Source organism: Frieseomelitta varia, unplaced genomic scaffold, assembly GCF_011392965.1.
Source record: "Frieseomelitta varia isolate USP_RPSP 00005682 unplaced genomic scaffold, Fvar_1.2 scaffold_441, whole genome shotgun sequence".
NCBI classification, from domain to species: Eukaryota; Metazoa; Arthropoda; class Insecta; order Hymenoptera; family Apidae; genus Frieseomelitta; species Frieseomelitta varia.
In genome coordinates, this window is record NW_025110192.1 from 278,673 (window position 1) to 305,605 (window position 26,933).

A 26,933-nucleotide genomic window follows, 5' to 3' on the forward strand; every position below is an offset into this window, starting at 1 on the left:
AGGACCGAGCTCCGTACTATACCACTGCACTCTCTCAGTGAAACTCTCGGAGGATCGTTCCCCGGCCTGTACCTCTACCCTCCTTGTTCGCGTGCACCATGAGGATTATAACTTTGGTACGTACACAACAATACGACTATCGTCGTCTCTCGTTTCTCTCTGCTATCCCTTCTACGCGTCGTACACGTGTCCCTCTGATAGTGTTTCGTTGATAGTGTTCGTGATTGTCGGCTTGATCGGCGATCGGCGTGCGACAGGCTTGGCTCGTAGATATTGATCAAGGTAGCTCGAGTTGGTAGCTCCTTTTCAACTTCACTTCGGTGGATTTTTAACTCGGATATCGCCTTCGTGTTTCTTTCGTGGCGTTCAACGAAACGAGAGAATTTTATTAATTTCGAGTTCAGTCTGTTCGTTGAATTTTTGTATTTAGTTAGTTATTCCGAAGAGTCTTTGGTAGACAAACGATACAGATGTGAGCATCATGGCATTCGATTTGCCAGAGATTGATGACGATTCGAGTAGTTTTCATACGGCCACTGGTGACGTTTATAATTTATCGAAACGATTCTCTTCTTTATCCAAGGATGTCATCTCTGTCCTCTTTCGTTCAATTCAATTCTGTTCGTAAAATTCTTTATACTGTCAGTTATTCCAAAGGATCTTTGATAAGATATGAGATAAGATCCGTTTTAAATGTGATATTCGAGTAGTTTCGATACCGTTACGTCGACCACTGTTGGTTTCAATAGCCGTTTGCTCTAAATACGAAGTGTTAGGCTCTTAGACCTAGGGGGATTGCGCAACGAAATGTGCTTCGAATACTTTCGACAGACTTTCGCCCCCATGTTAGGAGGCGACCAGTTGAGTGATCAGTGCGTTAGGCAAACAGGTGGTTGCGATATTACGATAACCTTTTCTCGAAATTGATCACACAATTTAATTGAATTTCATCGAGAAACTTGCTTTTAAAAAATTGAGAAACAGTGGAATGATTTGTCAATGATGTTATTTATTCCGTTCGCGGAATAATTAAGACGGAAGTGATTTTGATTGAATGAAAAGCGAAAATTCACGATTGCAGGCAACCACGTACCGGATAATTCGTGTTACAACGTAGGCTTCGTGAAACAATAATGAATCAAAGCTCACGCAGAAACGGCGTTCTTCGTATCTGCGCAAGTAAAATCCACTGTTTCTTACACTTTTTCTTTTTATTTCAGTTTCACCTATTTCGCAAAATTATCTCCGTTATGCCTCGCAGTTCCTTTGAATTATATTATCACTTGTTTCTACGTAGTTGCTGCACGAACTCAGTCGAGAAGAATTCGAAACATGCTATCCTTCATTCCGAGATCAAAGTATTTCGTCAGTATTTCGTCGGCGCGAGAAAGAAAAAGTGACGACCACGATTTGATTGTAATCGTTCGACAGTCGATATTCTATTCTGTCCAACAAGTGACGGGACGACGTTACATTTTTTTTCTTCTATTTGACGTGATTTTGTTAGCGTTTCTTAACCACACGGAGCAGTGGATAATGTTGCGAGATTCTACACTGTTTCGTGCGTTGCCATTCACAGAAAATTAATTGTAATTAACGAAAGGATTTTTCTTGCGCGAAAAGGGAAGCGCTCTTTCTTTCCCCATCCCTGTGGGAACTCGTCATCCACTCGAGGTTTTCACTCGTGAACTTCTCACATGAGATCGAACAATTAATTGTGTGAAAAATCCACGCTTTTCAATTTCTCTCGAACGAGGTAAACCATTCTTCGGTTAATTTTCTATCGTTACACTTTAAATAAATCATAAACGTTCTTGTTGCGTGTGAACTTAGGAATTAACCATTCTTAATTATAGACAAAGATTATTGTCCAATGGACAAAACCCGACATGCATTTGAAAAGCGATTCGAGCTGCTCACGCCAACGTTCCGTGATTACTTCATTACCATAAACGCACTTTCAGCTTACGCGAGGCTGTTGGAAACAGCGTTAAAGGAAACAAGGAACAGCCTGATCGAGAATCAGCTGGGAAGTTTTATTACAACCACTTTCACCAATTCATCGTCGAACCTGTCATTTTGCAAATTTTTTTCGTTGGCCAACCGGGTGTGTTTATTTTCATTGTCGTGAATCTAATCAGCATCGTTAACTGCTAACTTGCCTCAACGATAATACGAACAGAACAAAGTACACGAAGCAATCATTATAATTTGCCATTGCACGTTGCAGTTTTATTAGATCCAATTAAATTTCACCAACGAAATTCTTCCACTCTGTTGACATTTAATTTGACAATGAAATATTATCGAATTTATAGCAGCCTTGTATAATTCTCTATAAATCTTTAAACGTCGAATTTTCTATAAAATTCTGTCGTATTTACTTTTGTTATGTGGATCGTAGCGTCGTGTTATTATTTAATGGATCGATTTCTAGAGTGAAAACCTATCGTGGTGCATTTCACTTTCGTATTACTCCGTTTGGCCGATCGTAAATGAAGGTGGGACTTACGCGATCGAAATGAGTTGGCTGGTTACAGGTTATGAATATTTCATGCACCCTTTTTTTCTACCCGGCTTGTGGGAAAATTTGATTCCTTATCGATCACTGTCGATCAAGGGGCTCACTCTGTCACGTACACCGAACATTTGCTCGTTTTGTGCTTCAATTTAATCCCTAATTTAAGGGATTATATAATCCTCGTTAAAGCCTCGACGATCGCTATCCCGTGTGAACCGATTTCCCAGATTAATCGGCTATATCGCGTCTTTGGAACTTCTAATCATAACCATAAATCATGAAAGCATGTTACCATAAGAGTGAAACCTCTCGTTTTCTATCCGATTATAAAATACACGCCGGTGTGACTTTCTATCAAATAATACAAGAATCGGTACTTTCTCGATCTTCTTTTCTTCTTCTTTCTCTCTTTCTCAGCTGAGATTTTGACTTTGCGGCGAGACGAAAGAAATTCCTCGAATCGCTGTACTAGCTATGGAATAATTTTATGAACAAAGCTGATTCGTGTCGCTGCAATTATCGAAACATAAATCTTTTAAAAATAGACACCTAACGTAGAACAGAGAACGTTCTACGCTCTGTAATTGTATAATCACTACTTCGCCAGTGAGAAAGCCACTTACTCGCAGAGACATACATCGTGGAACGTATCCTTCACACCGTAAAGTAAATTCTTTCTTCTCGCGAAAGAACAAGGTAATTAAAATATTGGTTTGCATCCAGTTACGTTACAACTTTGCTATTCGTAATTTCGCGGTAATTAGCGACCGTTTTTTGTACATTCTACGCACGTCCTAAGAGCGTCGTCTCTCATTAACATAAGAAAGCCAGCGCGAAGGACTGACGAATGAAAAATCACCTTCGGGACTGCATCATCGATCGTGCGTGTCATAACAACAACGACGTTGTGACGCTCGATTTTGAGCCACCGGGCCGCGCAAAGACCTAGATTCGGCGACCGTAGAAACCGATGTGATGGAGAAACTGGCCATCGACGAGTTGCGAAAGCGAGGCTAATACATAGAGACGCTGGGGTTGCTTTCCTCGTGCATGAACGGTCATCAGCCGTGCGGCTGTTTTCTCTCTCTCTTTCTCTCTTTCTGTCTCTCTGCGAATCACGACAGCAAGCAAAAGCCGGTGCTGTCCGGCTCGTCGAATCGGTCGTTGTTAAAAGCCGGTTTACGATCGATCATTCTTTCGTTTTTTTTTCTTTTTTCTTTCTCGTTACACAACAGGAAGAAAATGGCCGCCGGTGGTCTAATTAATAACGGCCTGCGATCTATGTCGCTCTCCTTGGCCAAAGTCTTGTTCCGTCTTCTCCTTCGTTTTTTTTTTTTCAAAATATCCTCGTAAATTCAGTCTTGCGTAAATCCCTCTGTATATTTGCGTAGAGTATTCCGCGTGGATTCGTTTTAGATGAAAATCGCGCAAATAGAGTCTGTACGAAGGGAAACCTGGTACAAAATTATAGAAATAAAACATAGGAAATTATAGAAAGTGTCGCCGTCGCCACTGTAATTTAAAACAATCGAACTTTTCCTTTTCATTGACACAAACTAGTTATCCCCGTCGCTTGAAATACTTGCAGTATTTTCATGATTTTATTTTCATCGTTAATTTTGTTCGGACAATTTGCCCTCAAACTCAAATTCGACGTGCTTGAACATCGCTGAATAATCACAGTCGGCTCATTGAAAACAAACACTATGAGTTTTCTCATCGTTGTTACTTTTAAAAATTTTAGGAATTATATTTCCTGGCCGCGTAAATTTAAATCGCGTGTAAAAAGTACCGCGTAAATAGTATCATAATTCACCGTGTAAATAGAGAGCCCCGTAAACGGAGGGGCTGGAGTGTATTACGTGAAACATCATTCGCAGCGAAGCACGACCATCGTGATTATCTTAGGAAAAATTCGAAATATTTGCAGATATAATATATTCGATAAAGAGAACTAACGTGCGTATCGTAATAATCAGTGCTAATAAAATTAATTTTCTCAATTATTTAAAAAAAATAAGAAATACTTGCAAATACAATTAATAGAATATATTCGATAAAGAGACCAACGTTATACATCATAATAGTCAGTGCTAATGAAATTATAACAAAATATTTGAAAGTTATTCCTCCTCCTCCTCCGTTTGTCCAGATATTTTCGTAAATATATTACGATAGTGAAATTTCATTTGCACTACTGCGAGGCACCACCGTTGTTAATTTATCCTTAGGAAAAGTTCGAAACGTGTTTGCAGATATAATACATTCGATTCAGAGATACACGTTATACGTTGTATAACGTATAAAACATACATTATAACAGTCGATGCTAATAAAATTCCAAAATATTTCCAGCCATCGTAATAATTATGCACAACATAATTATCCTCTTCTTAATTTTAGTTTAATATTTAATTTTTATATGTTTAATATATAAATTTATACTATTATATAAATAATTTAAATTTTACTTATAATATCAATTTATAATTATTTAAATAATAATATTATAAATGATTTAAATATTTTTATTTATATATCAATTTATATAATAGTATAAATTTATATATTAAACATATAAAAATTAAATATTAAATAAAAATTAAATATTAAATTAAAAGAGGAGGGGAGAATATATTTCAATTCAATTAATGTAAAAAAATATTTTTATAATTTAATATTAAATTAACATATATATTTAAATATTAATATATATATATATATATATTTAAATATATTTAAATATATATTAATATTTAATTAATTTAATATTATAAATATATTTTTTATATTAATTGAATTGAAATATTATATGTATTCTCTCCTCCTCTTAATTTTAGTTTAATATTTAATTTTTATATGTTTGATATATAAATTTATACTATTATATTTATATAAATAATTATAAATAATTTTAATTTTTTAATTTAATTTTTCATTAATTAATAGTTAAGAATTTTTTATTAATTTTATTTTATTGATGAATGTAATATTTAATTTTTACATATTTTAATATATAAATTTGTTTTTTATATAAATTACATAAAATTTTAATTAATTTTTTTAATATTTATATTTATAATACTAAGTAATAATAAAATACAATTGAATTATTAATTAAATTACTATTTTATATATAACTTATCAAAATTGAATATTAAATTTATTAGTAAAATAAAATTAATAAAAAATTCTTCATTATTAATTAATGAAAATTAAATAAGGGAATTAAAATTAATAATTACAAATTAAAGTGCCAGAAATAGCGGGTTAGGTTTGCGTAAGCGGTTGTGTAACAGCGAACTGGATATTTTAGATCGAACCGAGGAAGAACAACGAAGGGTGGTGGAAAAGAAAATATTTCCCCGTTTACTTTCTGCGCTTGTCGACGATATTCGCGAGTAAGGAGAACAGAGCAGGCAGAGTAAAGTCTCACAGACGCGGGATTCGGGCTAATTTGCTGGCACGTAATTTAATTAGGAGGAACGTCGACGAGCCAAACCTAAAAGCCTGAACTGTGCAACGAAATAAGGCGAGCGGAGAATGGTTGAAAGCGAGGTGGCTGTTCATATCTATCGGTGTGTATGCCTTGTCGGCGTGACGCGAAATGGAGACGGGTTACAGTTTCCAGTAAACGGTGTTTTAGCACGGACTTTCCCGTTTTTGCACGCGTTCGCAGGAACAGGCTCATTAGACAGCCAGCGCCGGTGAAAAAGTGAGAGCGAAAAATATTTCAGTGCAGGAAGAGACCGCTTCGGCTGGCCGGCAAAGTACGAGAACTATCTTGTCGAGCGTTCTCTGCTCGCAGGAAACTTTGGATCATTATAGACGGCGGCGCTACGTGCTCGTAAGAAACGTAAGAAGACGATAACAAATCCCCTTAATTAACAGTCTAGCCGCGTGCTTTCTCAATCTCGCGCCGAGCCATCAAACTTCGGCCGACGCTGCGGTTTAATTAGGCGTCAAACGAAGTGTACGTCGAACTGCCCCGGAAACTTTCACGGATTCGAATTCGACTCGTAAATCCAAACAATTTAATTACGAGAGCGTGGACAATTGTTTGAGTATCGTCGTTTTATTTTTCGCGCAAAACGTCGAGCGAAAGTGCAAAAGCTCTCGATTCACCTTGGAGAACTGTCGTTGAGCAGAGAAATTTTCACCGAGCTCGGAGAGATAATAATCGGATCGGCAGTCATCGATGACGAGTCGGCGGTGAAATGTGAGAAACGAAATGCAAAACAAAGTGTGGGAAACTGGTGATGGAAACGGCGAGAGTGGAAATGTATCTATCCAAGGCAAGGGTTAAACGTGGTCATGCTCCGTTGATTCGTAACGCGGCGATGCAACGCTATCTAATTTTCCAATGCTTCCTCAATCGCGGATAGGAATTTTTCTCCAGTTGCAGCTAGCTTCTCTCCTTTCGTCGCGATTTTTTCCCTGCTAGTGAGAAATGTGAGAAACAATTCTGCCGGCAATTTGCCGTTTCTCTTCTTCGATCAATCTGTTTCCCAATTTCCAATTTCTGCCTAACGCTCCGGTACTCAGATTTAGCGTAGATCTTTCTCGGTGAATAATTCCGCTTATGCTCGACAAATGGCAGCTATTTTGCGCCCCTAATGAATTTTTAACGCTCCTAATCTATCGCGCGTATCTCTCGGCTCGCGATTGTTCCAATTTTCTCCATCAAGTCTCCAATTACGATCAGAAATCGCGAGATGGGAACGCGAATAGCACGTTCGTCGAAGCTATCTGTAGCTATTGTACGATGCAACGCACGGCGACGGTGAAAGGTCCCACCGTACTGAAATACGGCATAATGAGAACCGCGATGATTAACAATACCCCATCAGCTTGTGTGGCTTTTCAATACCCGCTATCCGCTTTCCAATGGCCGAACGAAGGGAAAAGCGAGCAATAGGCGCGGACGAAAGACAGAATTCGTAAAGCCTTGTGTCCACTTGAGAGTTTCTCGCGAGAGTTACTCTCGAGCGTTGTCTCCATTTGGGAGCAGCTTTGAGAATTTTCACTCTGCGAGAGCTTATAATCGGATAGAACTCTCAAAACCGTGTCGAAAACCGTGTCAAAAATGAGAGTTTATTGTCTCTGGTCCTACTCACTGTGGTGTTTAGTTCGAAATACGAGTGTGAACAGTGACCATCGCTATCATGGAGTTGCAAAAAATGTATGCCCCCGTAGTTACCCATAATATTTTAAGAAAAGAAGAAAATCAACATAAAAAGGAGAGTTCGATAATTTAAACATATAATATTTATATTTATTATTGTATAATAATTATTGTATAAATATTGTACAATACTTAATATAATATAATAATCATTGTAATAATTATCGTATATATATTGTATAAATATTATATTAATATTTTTATTATTAATTATAATATATTAATATTGTATAAATATTATATATTAATATATATACAATAATTATATAATAATTATTGTATATATATTGTATAAATATTGTATAATATAATAATTTAAATTAAAAGAAATTAGTTTAATAATTTCACTTTTTGACCACACATTTTCTATTATTCATTATTCTGCTCGCACGAGAGTACTCTCAGGATTTCGAAACCGCTTCGAGTTCTAAGAGCAACTCTCCGAGACCAGTATATAATATTGTGTCTCTCAGATAGTTGAGCGATGATCTCGGGCCAGTGACTCTCAGAACAGTATCCATTTGCGAGAAATACTCTCGAGAGCAACTCGCGACAGTTTCACTCTCCAGTGAACACCTAGTTGAACCTTCCTAAGGACGGGGTATTTATTTTCGGCTTTCTCAGATATATTATATAGGTGTCGATATATCGGACGTTAGTACTTAGAAGGTTAGGACAAGTGCACGCTGGCCGATGCATACCAATACAACGCAGTAGAGGAATTCTCAACGCCCATACGAAACGAGTCACGTTCACTCTCACTGTTTCGCTCCGAGACCATATTTAGAGTCTAAATGCTTTCTACCTCTCTCTCACTCTGTCTCTCTCTTTTCGTCTAGTCAACGTTCGCTTCTTTTTACACTTTCGAATATATTCTTCATCGACGCAGTGCGAGATCCATCCAAGTGTGCACGACGTTCGCGAAACCTTTCACATCTTCCTCCGCTTCCGGCGGATACATTTTGCCGGGAAACAGGACGACTACGCGTGTCATCTCGCATCCTCTTTCGCGTCGAGCGACACACCGAGACACGAGAGCTGTCGGACGCGCGGATCTTGAGAAATCTACGCGGCTCGTTCACCTGTCGCTTCTTTCTTAATCCCCTTTTGCTTTGGCAGCTATTCACCATATCACGTGTGACGCCAGCATCGTGCCAATTTTCCCAATTACGAGATTCCTCTCTCGCCTCGCGATATCGAGCGACATCTCGGAACATGAGAATGACAAATACAATGAATTTATATGTTCGTTTCTTCACTTACGCGGTATTTTTCTTACGCAGTAAATTATAACGCTATTTATTTTATACGGTACTTAATCGAAGATGTACCACCACTATTATTATTATTATTTTTTTCTGTTAACCTACGTGAAATAAATTTTTATAACTTTCACCAGCTTTTCTTATTTTCAACATTTTTTATTTTTCTATTTTCTTTCTCCCAATATCTCTTATTTTTTATTTTCTATTTTCTTTCTTCCAATATTTCTCATTTTATATTATTTATTTCTCATTTTATTTTTCTATTTCCTTTCTTCCAATATTTCTAATTTTTTATTTTCTTTCATACTGATACACTGTGTTTGCACAATTTTCATTCGTGTAAAACGAATCCGTGTATATGTATTCCGAAGGATCTTGAACGGAAGATTGAACGAGTCTTGAAAGTTCTCATTCGTTCAGGTGGTTTCTCAGCACCTCAGATCAGTTTCTTTCGTCTCGAGAGAAATGAACGCCAGGCGGAAGTGGAAACGTTATTCGCATCTTAGAAACGAAACCTTGAAGCGCAGCCTTTGACTCATCTAAACATCTAGCACTGCAAATTGCATCAGACCGTTATTCAATTACATCAACCGCTTGGTTATTCAGTCCTTTCGCTGTTAGATATTATAGATTTAATCGCTTCGAGTAGGCATTCGCTGCAGCGAATCGTAATTTTCTATTAACGTTCGTCGTTTTGTTTAACAGTTTGTTTGCGCGCATAAGCGCGATACTCGTGTTGAATTTAACGGCGATTCAGTGATTCACAATCGGTGTGTTTCAAGCACGTGAAAGGAAACTCGATCAACAAGGTCGAGACATTAATTCTAAGCTCGGCATTAATTTCATTCTGACGTAGAAATCTTTATTCCTGTTACCTAGCAAGTCGTGGTAAATGTTAGCAAATTTTCACTCAATTCCAGCAAACTTTCAAACTGACAAATTCCAGCAGCTCTCCCAAACTCTTTAAATTAACGAGAAACGTTGAGACTTTATATGCTTCTTTAAAAATTCCAACAATTGTTTTTCACATTTATTTTTATTCACTAACGTCGAATGTTACCATAAATCATAAAGCTTCATACGCCCCTCTGAATATATTCCAATGTTTGTCACATTTATATTCACTAATCATCAGTAGACCTCAAATCTTCAAATTAACGAAAAACATTGAATCTTTATGCGTGAATTCTATGAATTCTAGCGTTCCTCACATTTATTCGCGTCCGCTAACCTGTTATTAATCATCGACACATTTCAAATCTTTAGATTAACGAAAAACATTCGAGCTTTACGCGTTCCCCTAAGAATTCTAATATTTCTTACATTCATCTAATGTGTTACTAGCCATGAATAGACCTTGAATCTTCAAATTAACAAAAAACATTAAAGTTCTACGTATTCCCCTAAATTGTATATTCTCACATTTATTTATATCTACTATCGTGTTATTAATTATCAATAGAATTATTAGTAAAGTTTCAAATTAACGAAAAACATTGAAACTCTACATATTCCCCTAAATTGTATATTCTCACATTTATTTATATCTACTATCGTGTTATTAATTATCAATAGAATTATTAGTAAAGTTTCAAATTAACGAAAAACATTGAAACTCTACATATTCCCCTAAATTGTATATTCTCACATTTATTTATATCTACTATCGTGTTATTAATTATCAATAGAATTATTAGTAAAGTTTCAAATTAACGAAAAACATTGAAACTCTACATATTCCCCTAAATTGTATATTCTCACATTTATTAATATCCACTATCGTGTTATTGATTATCAATAGAATTATCAATAAATCTTTAAATTAACGAAAAACATTGAAACTCTACGTATTCCCCTAAATTGTATATTCTCACATTTATTTATATCCACTATGGTGTTATTAATTATCAATAGAATTAATAGTAAAGTTTCAAATTAACGAAAAACATTGAAACTCTACGTATTCCCCTAAATTGTATATTCTCACATTTATTAATATCCACTATCGTGTTTTAGACAGAATTATCAATAAATCTTCAAATTAACTTAAAAAGACATTTACAGACTTTACGCGCTCTTTTTTGAGAATTCCAACAGTTTCAAAAATCTCTCACATTTATTTGTATCCGGTGACGTGTCGTTAGTTAACTCATCGATAGGCCTCATAATTCACCTACTTTCCTCGAAACGTTTCCTACAACTTGCGTTACAACTCAAATGTGATCCTGACACAATCCAACGGCCGTTCACCACGTCACTCGGCTAATTAGAACACGCCGGCAGGTAGATTAGTCGGAAAACGAGTCATCGATCGTGCGCGCAGCTTCCGGTACGGAAATACGAGCGAAGAAAGTGCGCTGGAGAGACATTTTAACTACTTCCTCCTTGGAAACGCGGTAATAATCAGACGCAGAGCTGCGGCCTGCTCGCGGATCTAAATCAGATATACGCATTACGCGTGCACGGCTAGATAGTCGGCAATTCTCATGGTGCAATCCTGAAAATGTGACCGGTTACCAGGTGCTTTTCTTTTTTCCTTTTTCTGTTTCTTTCTTTTTTCTTTTTTTTTTTTTTTTTCACCTTCACCGTGAAAGCGAGTTTATTCCTCGGTCTACGTTCACTCTGAACACGTTGTCACGCACGATCATCGCGATACTATCGATCCAGGAAATCCTAATCGCGAAGGTAGCATCCTTCGTAGATTAAAATCGCACGATCGTTACGCAATCGCGTTTTACTATTTCTGTATGACACGCAACGGCGGAACGACGTCTCGTTTCTTTAATTAATCCTCGCGATCGGTCGCGATCGGTTCGCAATTACGATATTTAGGAGATCCCGCGATCGATTAATTTTCTCGTTTCTGCCATTCAATTAATTAAAGATGATACTTTCTCCCTTGAAGATGAAAACGAAAGCATCTGTCTGTCGTTTCTTTTCTTTTTTTTTTTTTGCATCCTAACGAGTTGCATTCTGTACTAACGAAGAGCGTTAATAAGGGAAAGTGTCGTACGATTGTATTCAATCTGTGTGCAGAAGCTGTTTGTATTATTCCATTGTTTATCAATTTATCTCGAGCAACTTATCATTCATCAAAGAAATGGGAAAGGGAGAATCTTTTTAGTGCTAATAAAATGACTGCAAACTTCGCAGCTATCGCTGCGTTTGCGTCAAATTGTTGCCACTTTGATCTCTGTTGTTGCGTCGAGTTTACGAACGAGTCGACTTTTTCATTTTTAAGCGTATTGAAATTACTCGATAGTAGTGATTAGCAATAGTATGAAAAGAAAGTACATAACTCCAATAACAATGTATATTACTTTCCGCCCTACGTTGCACAACGGGTGGTACGAAAATAAATCGAAACGGTTGCAGCAAATAGGAACATTGCTTCCAGCCACTGCCCTCCTAACTTTTACTTTCGAAAGAGTACTTCAGAACCGATCTCTCTCTCTCTCTCTCTCTCTCTCTCTCTCTCTTTCTCTGCATGTTCGTTTCTAGATATCGAGGCAATTCTGACAGCGCCAACATGCTTCCGGCTAATATCATTTAACTTCAAAATTTTGTACATTAAGGCGGATAAATTTTGAAAAATGCGAGGCAAAATGCGAGTTCAACTCATCTCGAAACCAACGAATTCTTATTTTCGTTTTACATTAACCGTTTTAGCGCCAGGGGCTGTTTAAGCAAAAATTGAAAACTAAAAGTAAAAATTGCCTATTTACGTGGTTTAAGTTTAATTGAGAAGAAAGTAGCGCTTCCTTGATATAACTATGTAGAAGTATCTATAAATAAAAGTAAAAATTGCTTATTTATGTAGTTTTTAGGTTTAGGTTCATGTGATTTAGGTATAATTAAAAAGAAAGTAATTAAAAGAGTAAAATTCAGTATAACTCGCTACAATCGAAACCGAGCGCGTTATAAATTGACCAAACGCTATGACGCTATTCGAACGTAAATCTGAACAACGCGATCGGTTGAGTGTCTTGCCCGCCGTTATTCTAAGGGAAAGTTTTAAGAATCGCAGGTACAAATAATACTGGACAATCATTGGACACTCATAGTTCACTGACTGCGGAGATACAAATAGTTTTGAATCATTCAACGATTAGAAATCGGCCGACTTCGCTCGGCAGACTGTGCACGTTGAACGATGTTTTCTATTACAAATGGAAAACAAGTGACAAGTACATTCTGTTTAGAGTCTGGTCGCAATTGAAGTCATCATAGTTCGCTCAATCGAGCCACAATGTTTCCACGATTTTATCCCAATGATAGCAATAACGATTTAATCTTACGCTGACTGCTTTCTAGTTCTTCGAACGCGATAACCTTCAAACTATTACGTATCATTCTCCAAGAATGTTATTCCTCCGAGCATACTGCAACGACCTCCGCTTCGATTAACGTCATTTCGTTTAACAAATGGCGTCTAAAGTTTCCATAATTTCCATAATTTTATCCCAATAACGACCTGTATGGTTTAATCTTATCTAGCTCTTCAAACGCGACACATGATCTTCAAACTATTACGATTCATTTCCCCAAACAAACTGCAACGACCTCCGCTTCTATTAATGTCATTTCGCCTCGTTCGTTTAACAAACGGCGTCTAGAGTTTCCACAATATTTCCATAATTTTATCCCAATAACGACCTGCGTGATTTAATCTTATAACGCGATACACATGATCTTCAAACTGTTACGAATCGTTCCAAGACTTTCGTTCCTCCAAGCAAACTGCAACCTGCCACTTCTATCAATTTATCTTCATTTCGCCTCGTATCTTACGTTCGCCTAATTCTGAGACAAACACGAGGCATTTGAAGCTTCAAACGCGATGAAACGCTGATGATTGTATCGTAGGAGTTTCGTAGGAGTATTTCAAGACAGGTTCGCGCTGTTCTTCCTTTCTCTGGAAAGTCGGTTTGCCAGAGGGTTCGAACAGGGCGTGGTAGAGCACAGGACCGATCACCTCCAACTCGAGATCGACCGAATGTGTGTTCGTACCTCTCACTGTGTGTGACTGGCATGCTCCAACGCTGATTACGGAAGGCCTGCTCCGGCGTCACGATTTTCCAGACCGGATAGATACACACAGAATCATTAGACACGATGGATCTCAGTGGGCCAGGGCTTCAATCTCGATAATAACGAACGACAATAATACCGCTACCCCTGCCGATTTCGTGTGACTTTAATCAAGCTGCTCGCCGACGATTAACTCGATAATGGAAACGTTGGCGAAAAATTGGATCACGTGGCCTCGTCGTCTCGGGCCTTTCTCCTCAATTTTCTACCTTCGGTCGCTTCTACCTCGTAGACAGATAGTTTTAATATGCAGCCGCTCCGCTCCATCGGTTTCGAATCGCTTGATCGTTTGCGAATTCGTTTCGTTTCGAAAATTCGCTCCTTTAATTTGTCCGCCATCTCTCGCGCCACGCACGTCGGGAATTTCTTTGTTCCAAAATTGTAATATTTTCTCAGTTTCACTGTGTATTTAAGTAAAACAAAATAGGCAAAACATAAATAATAAATTTACTACTTCTCAATCATTTTCATCCAGTGATGTCACACCGACGAGTTCAAAAAGAGAGCGTCGAATTATTGTGTACGGTTTGGGACGCTCGTTATGGTCCGCAATCAGTTGCCAGCGCAACTGGTCAAAACAGTTAAATGATTATGAAGATCTTTCAATCTACAAATTGAAAAAGGAACAAAAACGTATTTTCCAACTGGACCTCGTTACTTCTCCGACAATTACTTATGGTAATGACGGCAATTAGCTATCCTTTTGAAAGGAAAAATCACGTTCACCTGAACAAGAGAGGAGTGAAATTCACTGTATCAGCTTTCGATAGAAAAATTCGCTCGCGGCAAGTTTCACATTTCTGTACACTTTTTTAGAAAACAACGCCGAGGAATGGAAATTCGAGTCGAACCGTAGAATTCAAACCTATTCATCGCCCGTTTCACGCTCGAATTTTCCATTAAGTTTCTAAATTCGCTCGTTTCGACAACACCGTATCACCGTACGGTTGAGAAACCGTATTTTCACACATTCGCGATCGCTCCCTCGAAGCGATGGCTTTTGTATTCGACTTTTTCTCCCAGGCGTGACCTTTCGCACACGCGCACACCACAGGCACGTACACCGTCCGAATCAAAGTCGCCTTAAAATACGATCACCGCGTAATTATCTATCGTGCTATCGTGAATTTCGACGTTGCTTGAAACTTTCGCACCAGGCGCAGCTTCAAACCCGTCGACTTTTTCTCTCTGCACGATCTTGCGCAACGATCGCACAACAACTCGATCTGTGTGTCAAAGATTTACGAGTCGATTCTGAATAATCAGAGACTTCTGATTACGAATATGCTGATTTTTCTAAATTGAAAAACGTGGTTCCCACGTGAGGGAGGGGAGCAATTTGATTTTGTAGGGCGACAATTTACCCTCCGGAAACATTTTTTTTGTATCATGTGTTACCAGCAATTTTATTTACGAAATAGTGAGTAAAGTATCATTTCAGACAAAGTCGTTTTGTCAAGTAAAGAAAACTTTATCATTCGAGAGGTAATATAATTTAGTAATATTATAATTGTGATTTAATAATTTACAATTTGATATAATTATAATTGTAATTTGATAATTTACAATTTAATACTATTATAATTGTAATTTGATAATTTACAATTTAATATTATTATAATTGTAATTTGATAGTTTACAATTTAATAATATTACAATTGTAATGTGATAATTTACAATTTAATAATATTACAATTGTAATTTGATAGTTTACAATTTAATAATATTACAATTGTAATTTGATAATTTACTATTTAATAATATCACAATTGTAATGTGATAGTTTACAATTTAATAATATTACAATTGTAATTTGATAGTTTACAATTTAATAATATTACAATTATAATTTGATAATTTACAATTTAATAATATTATAATTATAATTTAAGAGTAGGTTCGGTTTCGACTACTTTTTTAAATCAGATATAATTTAGCCAAAGCAAATGTATAATGATCGAAATCAGGATCCTCGAATATTATACATTTTAGGATATTTAGGATATTTTGTGAAAAAAAGAAAAAAGTTTCTTTTTCAATGAACCCGGTGTCGTTTGTCGCACGTTCGCACGTCGAGTTTGTGTATTGCTGTGGATTGGTTTGGATTGGTCGTGTATGTGGAGGGTTCGACGAACACGTGGAAAGGACAGCCGCATTTTATCACGGGCTCGAGCTCGGGAAATTAATCGGCGCACGCTCAAGAGAGCACGGTGCATACCGTATCGTTCGAAAGTCCCGCAACGACGTACCTCCCTGTCTCAAGGACGAGCTGTGTGCCAACACACAGCGTCTCGAATATTCCTCCGGTCGCCGGACCACCGCCGATGGATCAGCGTCCATAATATTAACCGTCAACACGTAATTCCATCCTCGTTCGAAGATTTCGGCGAGCGATGGTCCGACGTTTCTCTTCTATCTGCATTGTTGTTCGTCGTACGTCAATACGATCGCACTCGACAATGAAAATTTCGCCGGGTCACGTTCGAACGAGCAACGTTCCAGTAATTTCGCGCCCCGATCGTTTTGCGACCGAGATGTTCCCAACCTTGACTGCTAAGGAAAAGCGAGGAGAACAATTACGATTCGAAGAAAGGAGTTTTGCTTCGTTTTGTCGTCTCGTGATTTTCGCGCGATGCCCGGCGTGAACTTGCAACTCGGTGGAATTCGAAAGTTCGCAACTGGGTCGAATTTGATGTGTGTGGCACGTTGTTTTGTTTATACTTAACCGGGACTATCGAGCGGCGAGTAATATTGCGCAACTGAAATATCTTAAAAATAAAACTGGAAGATCAAGTATGTCTGCAAGGCAAGCTACTTACAGTCAGATCCAACAAACAGTTGTTATTAACTATCTCAGTAAGTTACCAATATCGATTATTTACCTTTGACGAAACACATTTTTCAACTATGCTTGGGGATACGATTAGTATTATTGTGCGTGTAAGCGTGATTTCTTGATAAATTTACTACGAAATACGCCATCCATACGAGAAGAATTATTAAAAAAAGATATTAATAGATATAAAAATAGAATATTATAAAATTAAAATTAATATTAAAATTAATATAAAAATTTTATAATATTATTATAAAAATTTATTAAAATTGTATACTATTGCATACAATGTATATATATATAAATTGTATAAAATTGCACATAATATATACATGTACATACATTATATACAATATATAAAGTATATACATATATAATATACACACAATATACGTAGTATGTACATATATAATATATACAATATGTACAATATATACGTACAATGTTAGAATATACGATTTAAGTATACACTATTAAAATATTAGAACAAAATGGGAAATTATTCGAGAGCTAGATGATTGAATCCAATATCGAGTGATATTTATTTTAAAAAATACTTCCTTGCAAATTATCATTTGACAAGAAATGTTTACTTGAATGAACGTACTACAATTTTGACGAAGGCAACTAGAAGTAGGAACAGCGTGTTGAAGGATTGTTAAGCAAATTGCCTAGCAACCATCGCACAGGCGTAACTAACAATTTATAGCGCGGCGAAACAAAATGAAACGGGCAACAAAGGACCTGTTTTCTTCCGAGCGCGTGTTATTTGAAAAACGTAACCTTCCTGGTATGCACGGATACCAAAGGCGGTGATTAAACCGGCATCGCTTTCCATCGAGCTCCACGAAGGCGTGTAGCGCGTTTTTAATGCAAGAATTTTCTCTTACGTCGGTTCTACACCGGTTCTACACACCGCAACACGCCAAAACAAGGCATTCGCGTAATTTTATACGTTTCCACGTAACTCGATGACAGATATCAAGAGTTGCATATGTTGTACGATCGATAATGTGACATGAAATGTTAATTAAATAACAATCTGTTGGTCCTTCGCTGGTAAATAACACGAGATTCCAAGCTGCAACTTTGAAGCACAACGAAGTCGATTTTTTATTGCCGATTAACACTTTTTCGGGGTGGAACAAGTGCGTTTCGGTGGAAAGTTAATTTTAAGGAGAAAATTACACATATTCGCCGAGAATATGTATATGGAACAAAACGAAAAGACATCAACGGAATTGTTAGGGCATAGATAATTAAAAGCGACGGAATTTCGCAGTTACTGGCGTTCTGAAGTCTGCGCAACTATCGAAAGTGATAGTTGAACACGACAACGCTTCCTGCAAGTCGACGAACATGTGCGCAGCGGTGTTTCAACTCGAGGGAATCGGGTCTGAGCAAACAGAGTGTAATTATCACAAGGCGCAGAGGCGTAGTGGTGCAATGTAAACAAGTATCCACGACCTTTATAAAACGCTGAAAAGCGTGTGGTTTCGCGTTGAAATTGATTTTCATCCGTTCGGAACTGAACGTGACAAAATAGTAGCCATCTTCGACGATAAAATGTACGACTTTTGAGTCACCCACATGGTGAATTTGATTTGCAAATCGGTGAACATGATGGTTAATTTCGAGTGCTAAACCTATATATATATATAAATTCAAAAATATGTACAAAAATATATATAAAATAATTTTAAAAAATATATATTAAAATAAATTCAAAAATATATACAAAAATATATATAAAAATGTATATCAAATAATTTTAAATAATACATATTAAGATAAATTTAAAAATATATATAAAAATTCAAAAAAGTATATCACAGAAATTATTAACATCATAACTTTCAAGAACCATATCGGTCGTGTGACAGAGTTATCGTATTATTGCTTTAAGCTTCATTGACAGAAAATTATATTAACTCTTGGCATCGTACTTCAATCTAGTCAATAGCTCGGACTTACTCTTTTCATAATTTGCTGAATTTAATTATAACGAACGTATATATTTAATGTTGTACGATGCGATGTATAAGTATAATATCTGAACAGACGCCTAGAGTGAGAAAGCTGTAATAACGACGTAAGAAGAACAAAAGAACTTCAGAAGAAATTTTTGAAGACAGTCCTGACTCGATCGACACTCATTTGAATCACATTAATTTCCTTCAGAAGGGACAGTCGAGTGCATAATGGTGTAAATCGTAAGTTCTACCATTTTGAAGATGGCTACCATTTTGTCACGTTTAGTTTTGAACGAATGTAGCTCGAGAGAGTATTCTATCGTTGGATTTCTTCCTATCGCTTCTTACGAAAGTTTAAAAAAAATGATGGATATTATTTTTCCAACAACTGAAACTCTCGTGTATTATACTTGCTCTGGCAAATCTTAAATCAATGCACCGTTGACGATTGTTTTAAATTTAAACGACATCACACGTTAGAAAGATATAATCGACAAGATTTCGTGTTAAATACCATTCGAATGATCATTCCCAATGCCATGTCATTTTATTTGAAGTGATGCTTCGTAAATGAATTCTCGAGGGCGAGCCACTATGGATGGAATTTAAAAGAGAACGTGGCGAAAATGGCGGCGAGCTTGGTGCTTGGTCTCGCGCAGAGTTGGGCATATTTTATTCGAACAACGAATGATTTAGTCGAATAACGAATAACGATTTTGTTCGAACAAAGATCATATTCGAACGTAACTTTATTCGTTATACAGAGTTCAGTGACGAGTAAATGTAGCTGTATACCGAGAATTGATTATTTCACAAGAAACGGCTTCACGGCCTCTTTCTCCGCAGCCACAGTTGGACGTTATTATAAAATTTTATTTCGAAGAATTTACTCGAAATGTTATTCGAATAACGGCCAACTGTGGTCTCGCGTACGAGAGAGCGAACGAGGGAACGAGCAAACGCCTAGAAGTGACAGTGGCGTTTCTTCGAGCGTTTCCTGTGGGTCGTCGCGAGGCGTGGTGCGGCCTGTCTTTTGTGTGCGCGAGCATTTGCTCTCGGCTCGGTTCAAGGAGATCCAGAAGCGAAACGACGGCGCGACGTAGAGAAACAGAGGCGAGTTACGACGCTCTGAATCTGAATCTCTCACGGTAACCACGCTGCCATAATCCTGCCTCGCCCCGTATTCGGGTCAGCGCCGAGTAGTAGAAAATTACGTAACGCGTACGAGCTGCGGGGCGGTTCCCACCGAGTCGTTTCTACCGGAAGTCGGGACCACGACGAAGCCTTGTCGCAAAGGACAACGTCGGCGTACGGTCACCGCGACGCTTCATGGGAAATCCCCTCGTCATAATGGGAAAATTCATCCTCGAGGATGAATCGGTTACGGATGAAAAGTGTTACAAGGAAACTCACGTTTCCTTCTGCCGACGAACGACAGAAGGAAACGGGAGTGCAAAATCACTTACAATTAGAGGAGAAGAAGAGAGGAGAATTTTTTATGAGATTGTTATCCGGTTCGCCCCGGGCAACTATTAACAAGCGTATCCTGGTCGCCACTATGAATTTCGTCAGCGCTCCAAATTCATTCTTTTCCATTGTAGAAATCCATCAACGTTTCAAGGACTTCTTTGTCCGTTTCGTTATTCATTCAACGCGTCGCGTTGATCGGGGTTTCTATCACTCGAGGCTTTATTACGTTCGCTGTATCATTTGCCACGGTAATGTTTGCCGAAACACGTTTCTCGTTCTCGTTCGAGAAAACTAATTCTAGCTTCAGCTATCGATACGTTATTAATATTGCTCATAGACACTATTTACTCTTCCATCTTTTAACGCAATTTGCCGCTCATAGTCCGTTTCCTTTGATTTTCTCTCGTATCGCGATTGCGAAACAAACAAGCGCTGCACGATAAATCAAAACTTTCCACATTTTACGAGAACGTAATTTCACGCGACGTGGAAACGCTCGAAATTCTTTCGAATCTGTTTTCTACCGATCGACCCGAATCTACCGCAGTTTCTACGCCATTATAGACAAGCCGTTTCCGCACAATTGCATATCTCAGAGAAATTAACCTTAATAGAAGTACGCACGCTTTCAAGGTTTTCTAGAAAATAAATATCAACACTACGAGGTGTGAGTTTATTTGACCTCCAATTCAAAGTAATAAATTTAGACAGAAACAACCAAAACGATCGTAAATAAAAATCTATACATTAAAATTCTTTTAATTTTTTAATTTACACTATGCATCGATGTAATTATAAACTAAATATCTACAATAATCGAAGCAATAAATTAAAAACTTGGACAAGAAACAACCAAAACTAAATATCGTAAATAATAATCTATACATTAATTAAGATCTTTACTTTTTCAATTTATACTATACATCGATGTAATTATAAATTAAATATCTACAATAATCGAAGCAATAAATTAAATTTGGACAAGAAACAACCAAAACTAAACATCGTAAATAATAAATTAAGATCCTTTTACTTTTTCAATTTATGGCATACATCCTTTGTCCTCTTACATTATCGAAACACAGTCAAGAACGGAGTTGAAATTTTCTCTGAATTTTTAAAGCCTAAAGTTTGAAATATTTTCCGTGTAAATGTCGAAATAAACTGAAACGCCCACGCAACAACGTTGCCATTTTAAATCGCCCAGGCATCCACCACCTAACACAAAGAAAGAGCAAATGCATTGATAGCGATCGATGCGTAAAATTCCAGTCATCGTGTCCACGAATCATCCCACTGATTTACATAACAACGCGATAACATTTCCAAACGTCCCATCTGACGTTGTACGAAAAATCGCGTGGAAGAACGAATGGTAATTCCGGCGCTCGCTGCATCGAGTTGGCCATAATACTTTTCCTCCTTGGTTTCTTACTTGGCTCGGTTTTACCTGGCGAATGCCAGGCCGAGTATAACGTCCCAGGCTGGTGTTCGTGCGAGCGATAAGGAATTTTGCCGCGCATACCATTCGCGCGTGCTCGGGTTCACCGGTCCGCGAAACTCGCTCTCTCCTCGCCATCTTCTGCTTCCTATTGACTATAAACCGTATCCCAATGCAGATCCGGTTTCGTGCTTGGAAACTAGAATAAATCGGCTCGGTCTGTCGACATTCTAATCCAAACGATTTTGATTACGACTCGCGTGACGCGATAAAAGCGTTTCCCTCTTCCATCGCGGCCGGTCGGATCGACTTTGCTCGATTCCACCAGCCTGTCTGCCTGCAACTCGCAACCTTCCTTTCTACTTGTCGTCCAGCGCCGTTTGGAAACGTCTCTTTTCGTTGTTACGTGTATCTATCAGGGTAATTACCGAGTGGAATTGAGACGACCATTACGCTAATAGACTGATAGCGTGTCGCTCGCAAAACGTAGGGGCGTGGTGTTACGTGCTGTGTCGTTTTTTTTGTGTCGGCAAATATGGTTCGCGAACGCTTTCGTGGAAACGAAATGGAAACGAAATGAAGCGAAATTTAGAGTTGCCGCAGTGGCATTCGATAATTGTACGAATATCAAATTCAATTTATAATGTAGAACTTCACTGATTTCGATTGATCTTCAATTCGAACTTCCAGGTAATCCCGTTATGCCTTCTGCTGCTAATAGAAGCGAAGCGAGTGGAGATTCGGCCACGTATTGCAGAGCCGCAGGTCTATTACGAAGAAGATGACAGCCAAGCGGCTGAGGACGACTACAGTCCGGCAGTCTACCAACCGCGTACCCGTGCCCTTCCTTCGCCACGTTCGAAGGACGCTTTGCACTCGTCGAAACCGCCGCCAGTCCAGACTATTCGCAATTACAACAAGGTCAACGACGACGGGTCTTTCACTTTCGGCTACGAGGCGGCCGACGGCTCGTTCAAGGAGGAGACCCGCGGCACCGACTGCGTGGTGCGCGGTAAATACGGTTACATCGATCCTGACGGCAATAAAAGGGAGTTCACGTACGTGTCTGGCAATCCGTGCGACCCGAACGCGCCGAAGGACGACGAGGACGACCTCGCCGACAAGCAAGAAGAGGACGACATCTCCGGACCGGCCAACTATCCGTCCGTGAGACCGATACCAAGACCGGTATCGTCCCGACCGGCCTACCAGCAATCGACCACGCGCGCACCCACAACGATCTTCCAGACGCACTATCAGTTGGACGATGACGCGAGCCAAGAGCTGAGCGACGAAGACCTCGTCAAGCCGTCGCAATTGAGACCCAGTGGTTACAGAACGGCTCAGCAGCCGACCTACGTTCAAGTCACGCCGTCGACAGCTCTTTACGAACCATCGCCCACGGCCAGTCCCGCTCTCTATCGGCTAGCTTCCTCGACGAGCCAGTACCAGAGCACGGACTCGCCGATCATCCGCGCTCAGCCCACCATCTCGTCGACGGCGTACCAAACCCTCGAAACGACCACCCGTCGCCCAGTGACCCGCCACCCGAAGCCGCAATCGGTCGCAATCACTCCCCGACCCCACGTTGCACAAGTCGCTGCCCAGTACGTGTCCCCGAGTAGCACCGAGCGTCCAGCGTTAGCGTACACCCGCCCCTCGGCCGTCACCGTGTCGCCCAATCTGCGCAGCAGCACCGCATCCGGCGCATCGCACCTCGACTTTGCCGCCGAGCTCGAGCGTTACGTGAACACCGTCGGCGTAGCCAGTCCCAAGCCCCAACTTCAACCGTCCTCCCAATCGTCCAAAGTTAAGTTAACCGCCGCCGGTCAAGCGCCGATTGCTGCCTCCGCCGCCGACCCCATCTACCAGTCGGAGCTGGTTTACGATCCCGCCACCGGTCAGTACAACACCCAGCTTTATCAAACGCTACCCCAAACCGTGGGTGACTTCACCCTAAGTCACAAACTCCAACCGTTCGTAGCCCAGCCCCAGTCCTACCTCGGACTCCAGCAGCTGCAGCAGCTTCAGCCCCAGCAGCCCCAGCGTCAGTCCCCGCTTTACAAGCAACCGGCCACACAGCCCGCGCAGTCCGCCCCCGCGCCGTCTATCAGCCAACCGCAGGAAGTGCTCTACAGGAAGCAACAGGCCCAGCTGTTGCAGCAGTCGCAACAACTCTACGCTCAACAGCAACGACGTCAACAACAACAGCAGCAGCAGCAGCAACAGCAACAACAACAACAGCAACAACAGCAACAGCAGCAACCAGCTCAGTCGCACAGGCTTCAACTGCTCGAGTCTCAGACGCAACCACAGTCCTTCTATTACGTGGCCCCCGCGAGGTCCGCCAACGCTGCCAGCGCGCCTCTTTCCGTAGGTCAGATCGATCACTATCTCCGAGCCTCTCGTTATTGATCCCATCTAGCCCGCGAGTCTCTTTTTTTTTCTTTTTTTTTTTTTCCTTTTTTTAAATTCTCCATAGAGTACCCGTTTTCAATTTCTTCTTTTTTTAATTTTTTTTTTTTTTTTCTTTTTTTTTACTACTATCCGACCACGCGTTCGGATCACACGCGGCACTTTGAATAGCGAGATGGTGCTGTCAGTAGGCCTGGCGCGCGCGGAGTTTCATCCGGATGCCCAATGTTTCGTTTCAAGGATATCGGGATTCTTTTTTTACGACAATGGCAATTTGTTGGGTAATCTGATTCTGGGATCGTAGTCTCTTTGGCTGTTATTAGTCGAGTCGAACATGATTCTTTTTTTATTGTAACTTTGATGGCTTGTGCTCCAAGAAGGGAAAAATTCGAAACTAGACGTAACTAAACGAAAGAGAAAACTTTGCATAAACGCAACGACATCGACCACACCGACCAAAGTACGAATTTCACCGAACATTGTCGACATTGCGCCAAGTGCTCAATCTGTGATAGAAACTGTCGTTTGACTTTCCAAAATTTCACCTGTGAATCACTCCTTTGTCCAATTTACACGAAAAGATTCATTTTCGCGAGAGCGTGTGAACTGTCGTTGAACATCGAGTCAATTTCGGAAAGTTTCTTCTTTTTTTTTTTTTTTTCGTGGCGGAGATCTCGTATCGTTAGAGAGTGAAAGTCAATGACCTGGCGCAATACTCACGCACGCATGAAACACATTACCATAGTGATTTCTCGTCGCGTCAATCCTCGCTGGTAAAACATGCTACGCCGCGCAGATTCCAGACGCGATGACCAGAATTTATTCATCGCGCGTGCACGTTTCAAGTAAAGTAGTTTCGAACGGAACCCCGACCTACGTGTTTTCGTTACAGGATCGATCGAACCGTAGGATCGAACCGGATAGACACTCGCTGTCGTAATAACGGCGCTAAGTTCAGTCGTCTCGGGACAGCGTTTCCCAGGGAAATGATTCATAGTTGAACACGTAACAAGTCGTCGGCGAATTAATTAACGAGATCGACCTCGATTTACAAGTGAAATTAATCTCCTTTGCCACTTTTTAACTACCTGAGAGATATTAATTTCTGAAAAAGATATACCATTTTACTTGAAACGAGATTCTCTGAAATACTCTGAGCTGGCAATTTGTGTTATTTGAAAGATTGGAATCACAACGAGTTACACAGAATTCGAAAATTTAAAATTTTAGCTTGGAAAAGTCTTTGAGATTAAGGATTGATCGATATTTGTTAGTACCTGGAATGCTAATTTTGCTGGAAATTCAGTATAGATTGCAGATGTTTGAGCAAACTCGACAGAACTTGAACAAACTTTAAATATTTCGTATTATATTTGAATGCATAAATATTCACAGTTCCGTTATGAATATGAAATTATCTGAAACTTTGTACGATAAAACTGAGAAAGTAGTTTCAAACCTTTGGCCGACAGTTTGTGCAAATTCGACCGAACATTTCTTCAACTTTAAACATTTCGTATAAACGCATAAATATTCGTAGCTCCGTTATGAATATCAAATTACCTGAAACCTTGTACGATAAAATTGTAACCGAGAAAGTGGTTTCAAACCTTTGGCCGACAATTTAAATAGATTCTGTCCGGTTAATCAAGCATTAACTCGTTCGAGTAAATGTAGTTCCACCGTAACAAGATTCAACTAATTTAATATTCCCAATGGAGCCATGGATGTTTACACATTTACATGTGAGAAATATTCAAAGTGAAACAAACTTTATTTATATTGTGTCGAATTTGCACAAACATCCGCAGACCATGTATAATGCTCCAAAGGATCACGCGGAACGCCAGTCGGCGTATTTCTATAAAAGTCCAAACCCTCGGTCGACTTTCCCGTCCGTGAATACCACCTTTCATCGGCACCTGCAGTCGGCGACATTCGATTCCAAAACCATTTTAACACGGGATCGCGGATCCGCTATATATCGGCATTAAAATCGTCGTTTTGCAATGGTTACGGCAAATTTTGCAAGCGTGAGTCAGAGCAAAAGAGAGAAAGAAAGAAAGAGAGAGAGAAAGAGAGAGAGAGAGAGAGATTAGTCCGGAGCCTTCTATGGCGGAGAACTGTAGCATACTTTCATTGGCGTGGTCCGCCGCACAGAGACATTCTACTCGGGCCAAACGAACTTTCTATTTGCATTCCCTGTCGCAAGTGTGAGAATCGATTCGAATCTAACGCGTCCTACGACTCGATTCCGTGGAGAGCTATGCGCACGTACTCTCGTGCGCGGAATAAGCACACGTGGTGCGATCGCTGATCGAGAGAGGCGTGGATCGGTCCCCTCTTGATCACGTGAAAACGTTTCACACGCACCGAGAAAGGCTCGCGATACGTGTGCACCGTATGGCAACGCCATATTCGACGCTTTTGACGAATATTTTCTCCGCACACGCGCGACGCCAGGTCGACGATCATCGAGTTCGTTGTATTTATCTATCTATTTATTAGCGGTAAGTTTGGACGAGAAGCGAGATAAGTAGAAAGCGGATAAAACGGGAGAAGCCAGGCGAATTTTACAGCTGGACACTCGAGCAGAAGAATAGCGACGTATTATTTCGTTTGCCTCGCGAAAGGTAAACGTGACGTGCTTCTCGCATATGAAACGAAAATTCCTTTTCGTCGGAGAGACGAAAGAAATACGCTGCGTATTTTTTTCTTTTTTTTTTTTTTTTTTTT

At 39.4% G+C, this 26,933-nt stretch overlaps 1 protein-coding gene across 2 annotated transcripts in view; it reads left to right on the forward strand.

Annotated features, from left to right (window-relative positions):
• LOC122532185 (putative mediator of RNA polymerase II transcription subunit 12) overlaps positions 1 to 26,933 on the forward strand; it is a 27,288-nt gene continuing 355 nt past the window's right edge. The window contains exons 1-3 of one of the 2 annotated variants that reach the window (XM_043660733.1): positions 1 to 116; positions 22,473 to 23,682; positions 23,767 to 26,933. The exon at positions 23,767 to 26,933 is cut by the window's right edge and continues 355 nt beyond it. In XM_043660733.1, coding sequence (XP_043516668.1) covers positions 99 to 116; positions 22,473 to 23,682; positions 23,767 to 24,197 — 1,659 coding nt within the window. In that variant the 5' untranslated portion in view covers positions 1 to 98 and the 3' untranslated portion in view covers positions 24,198 to 26,933. Of the gene's footprint in view, positions 117 to 22,472 lie in introns of both variants that reach the window. The other variant, XM_043660732.1, reaches the window with a different exon arrangement.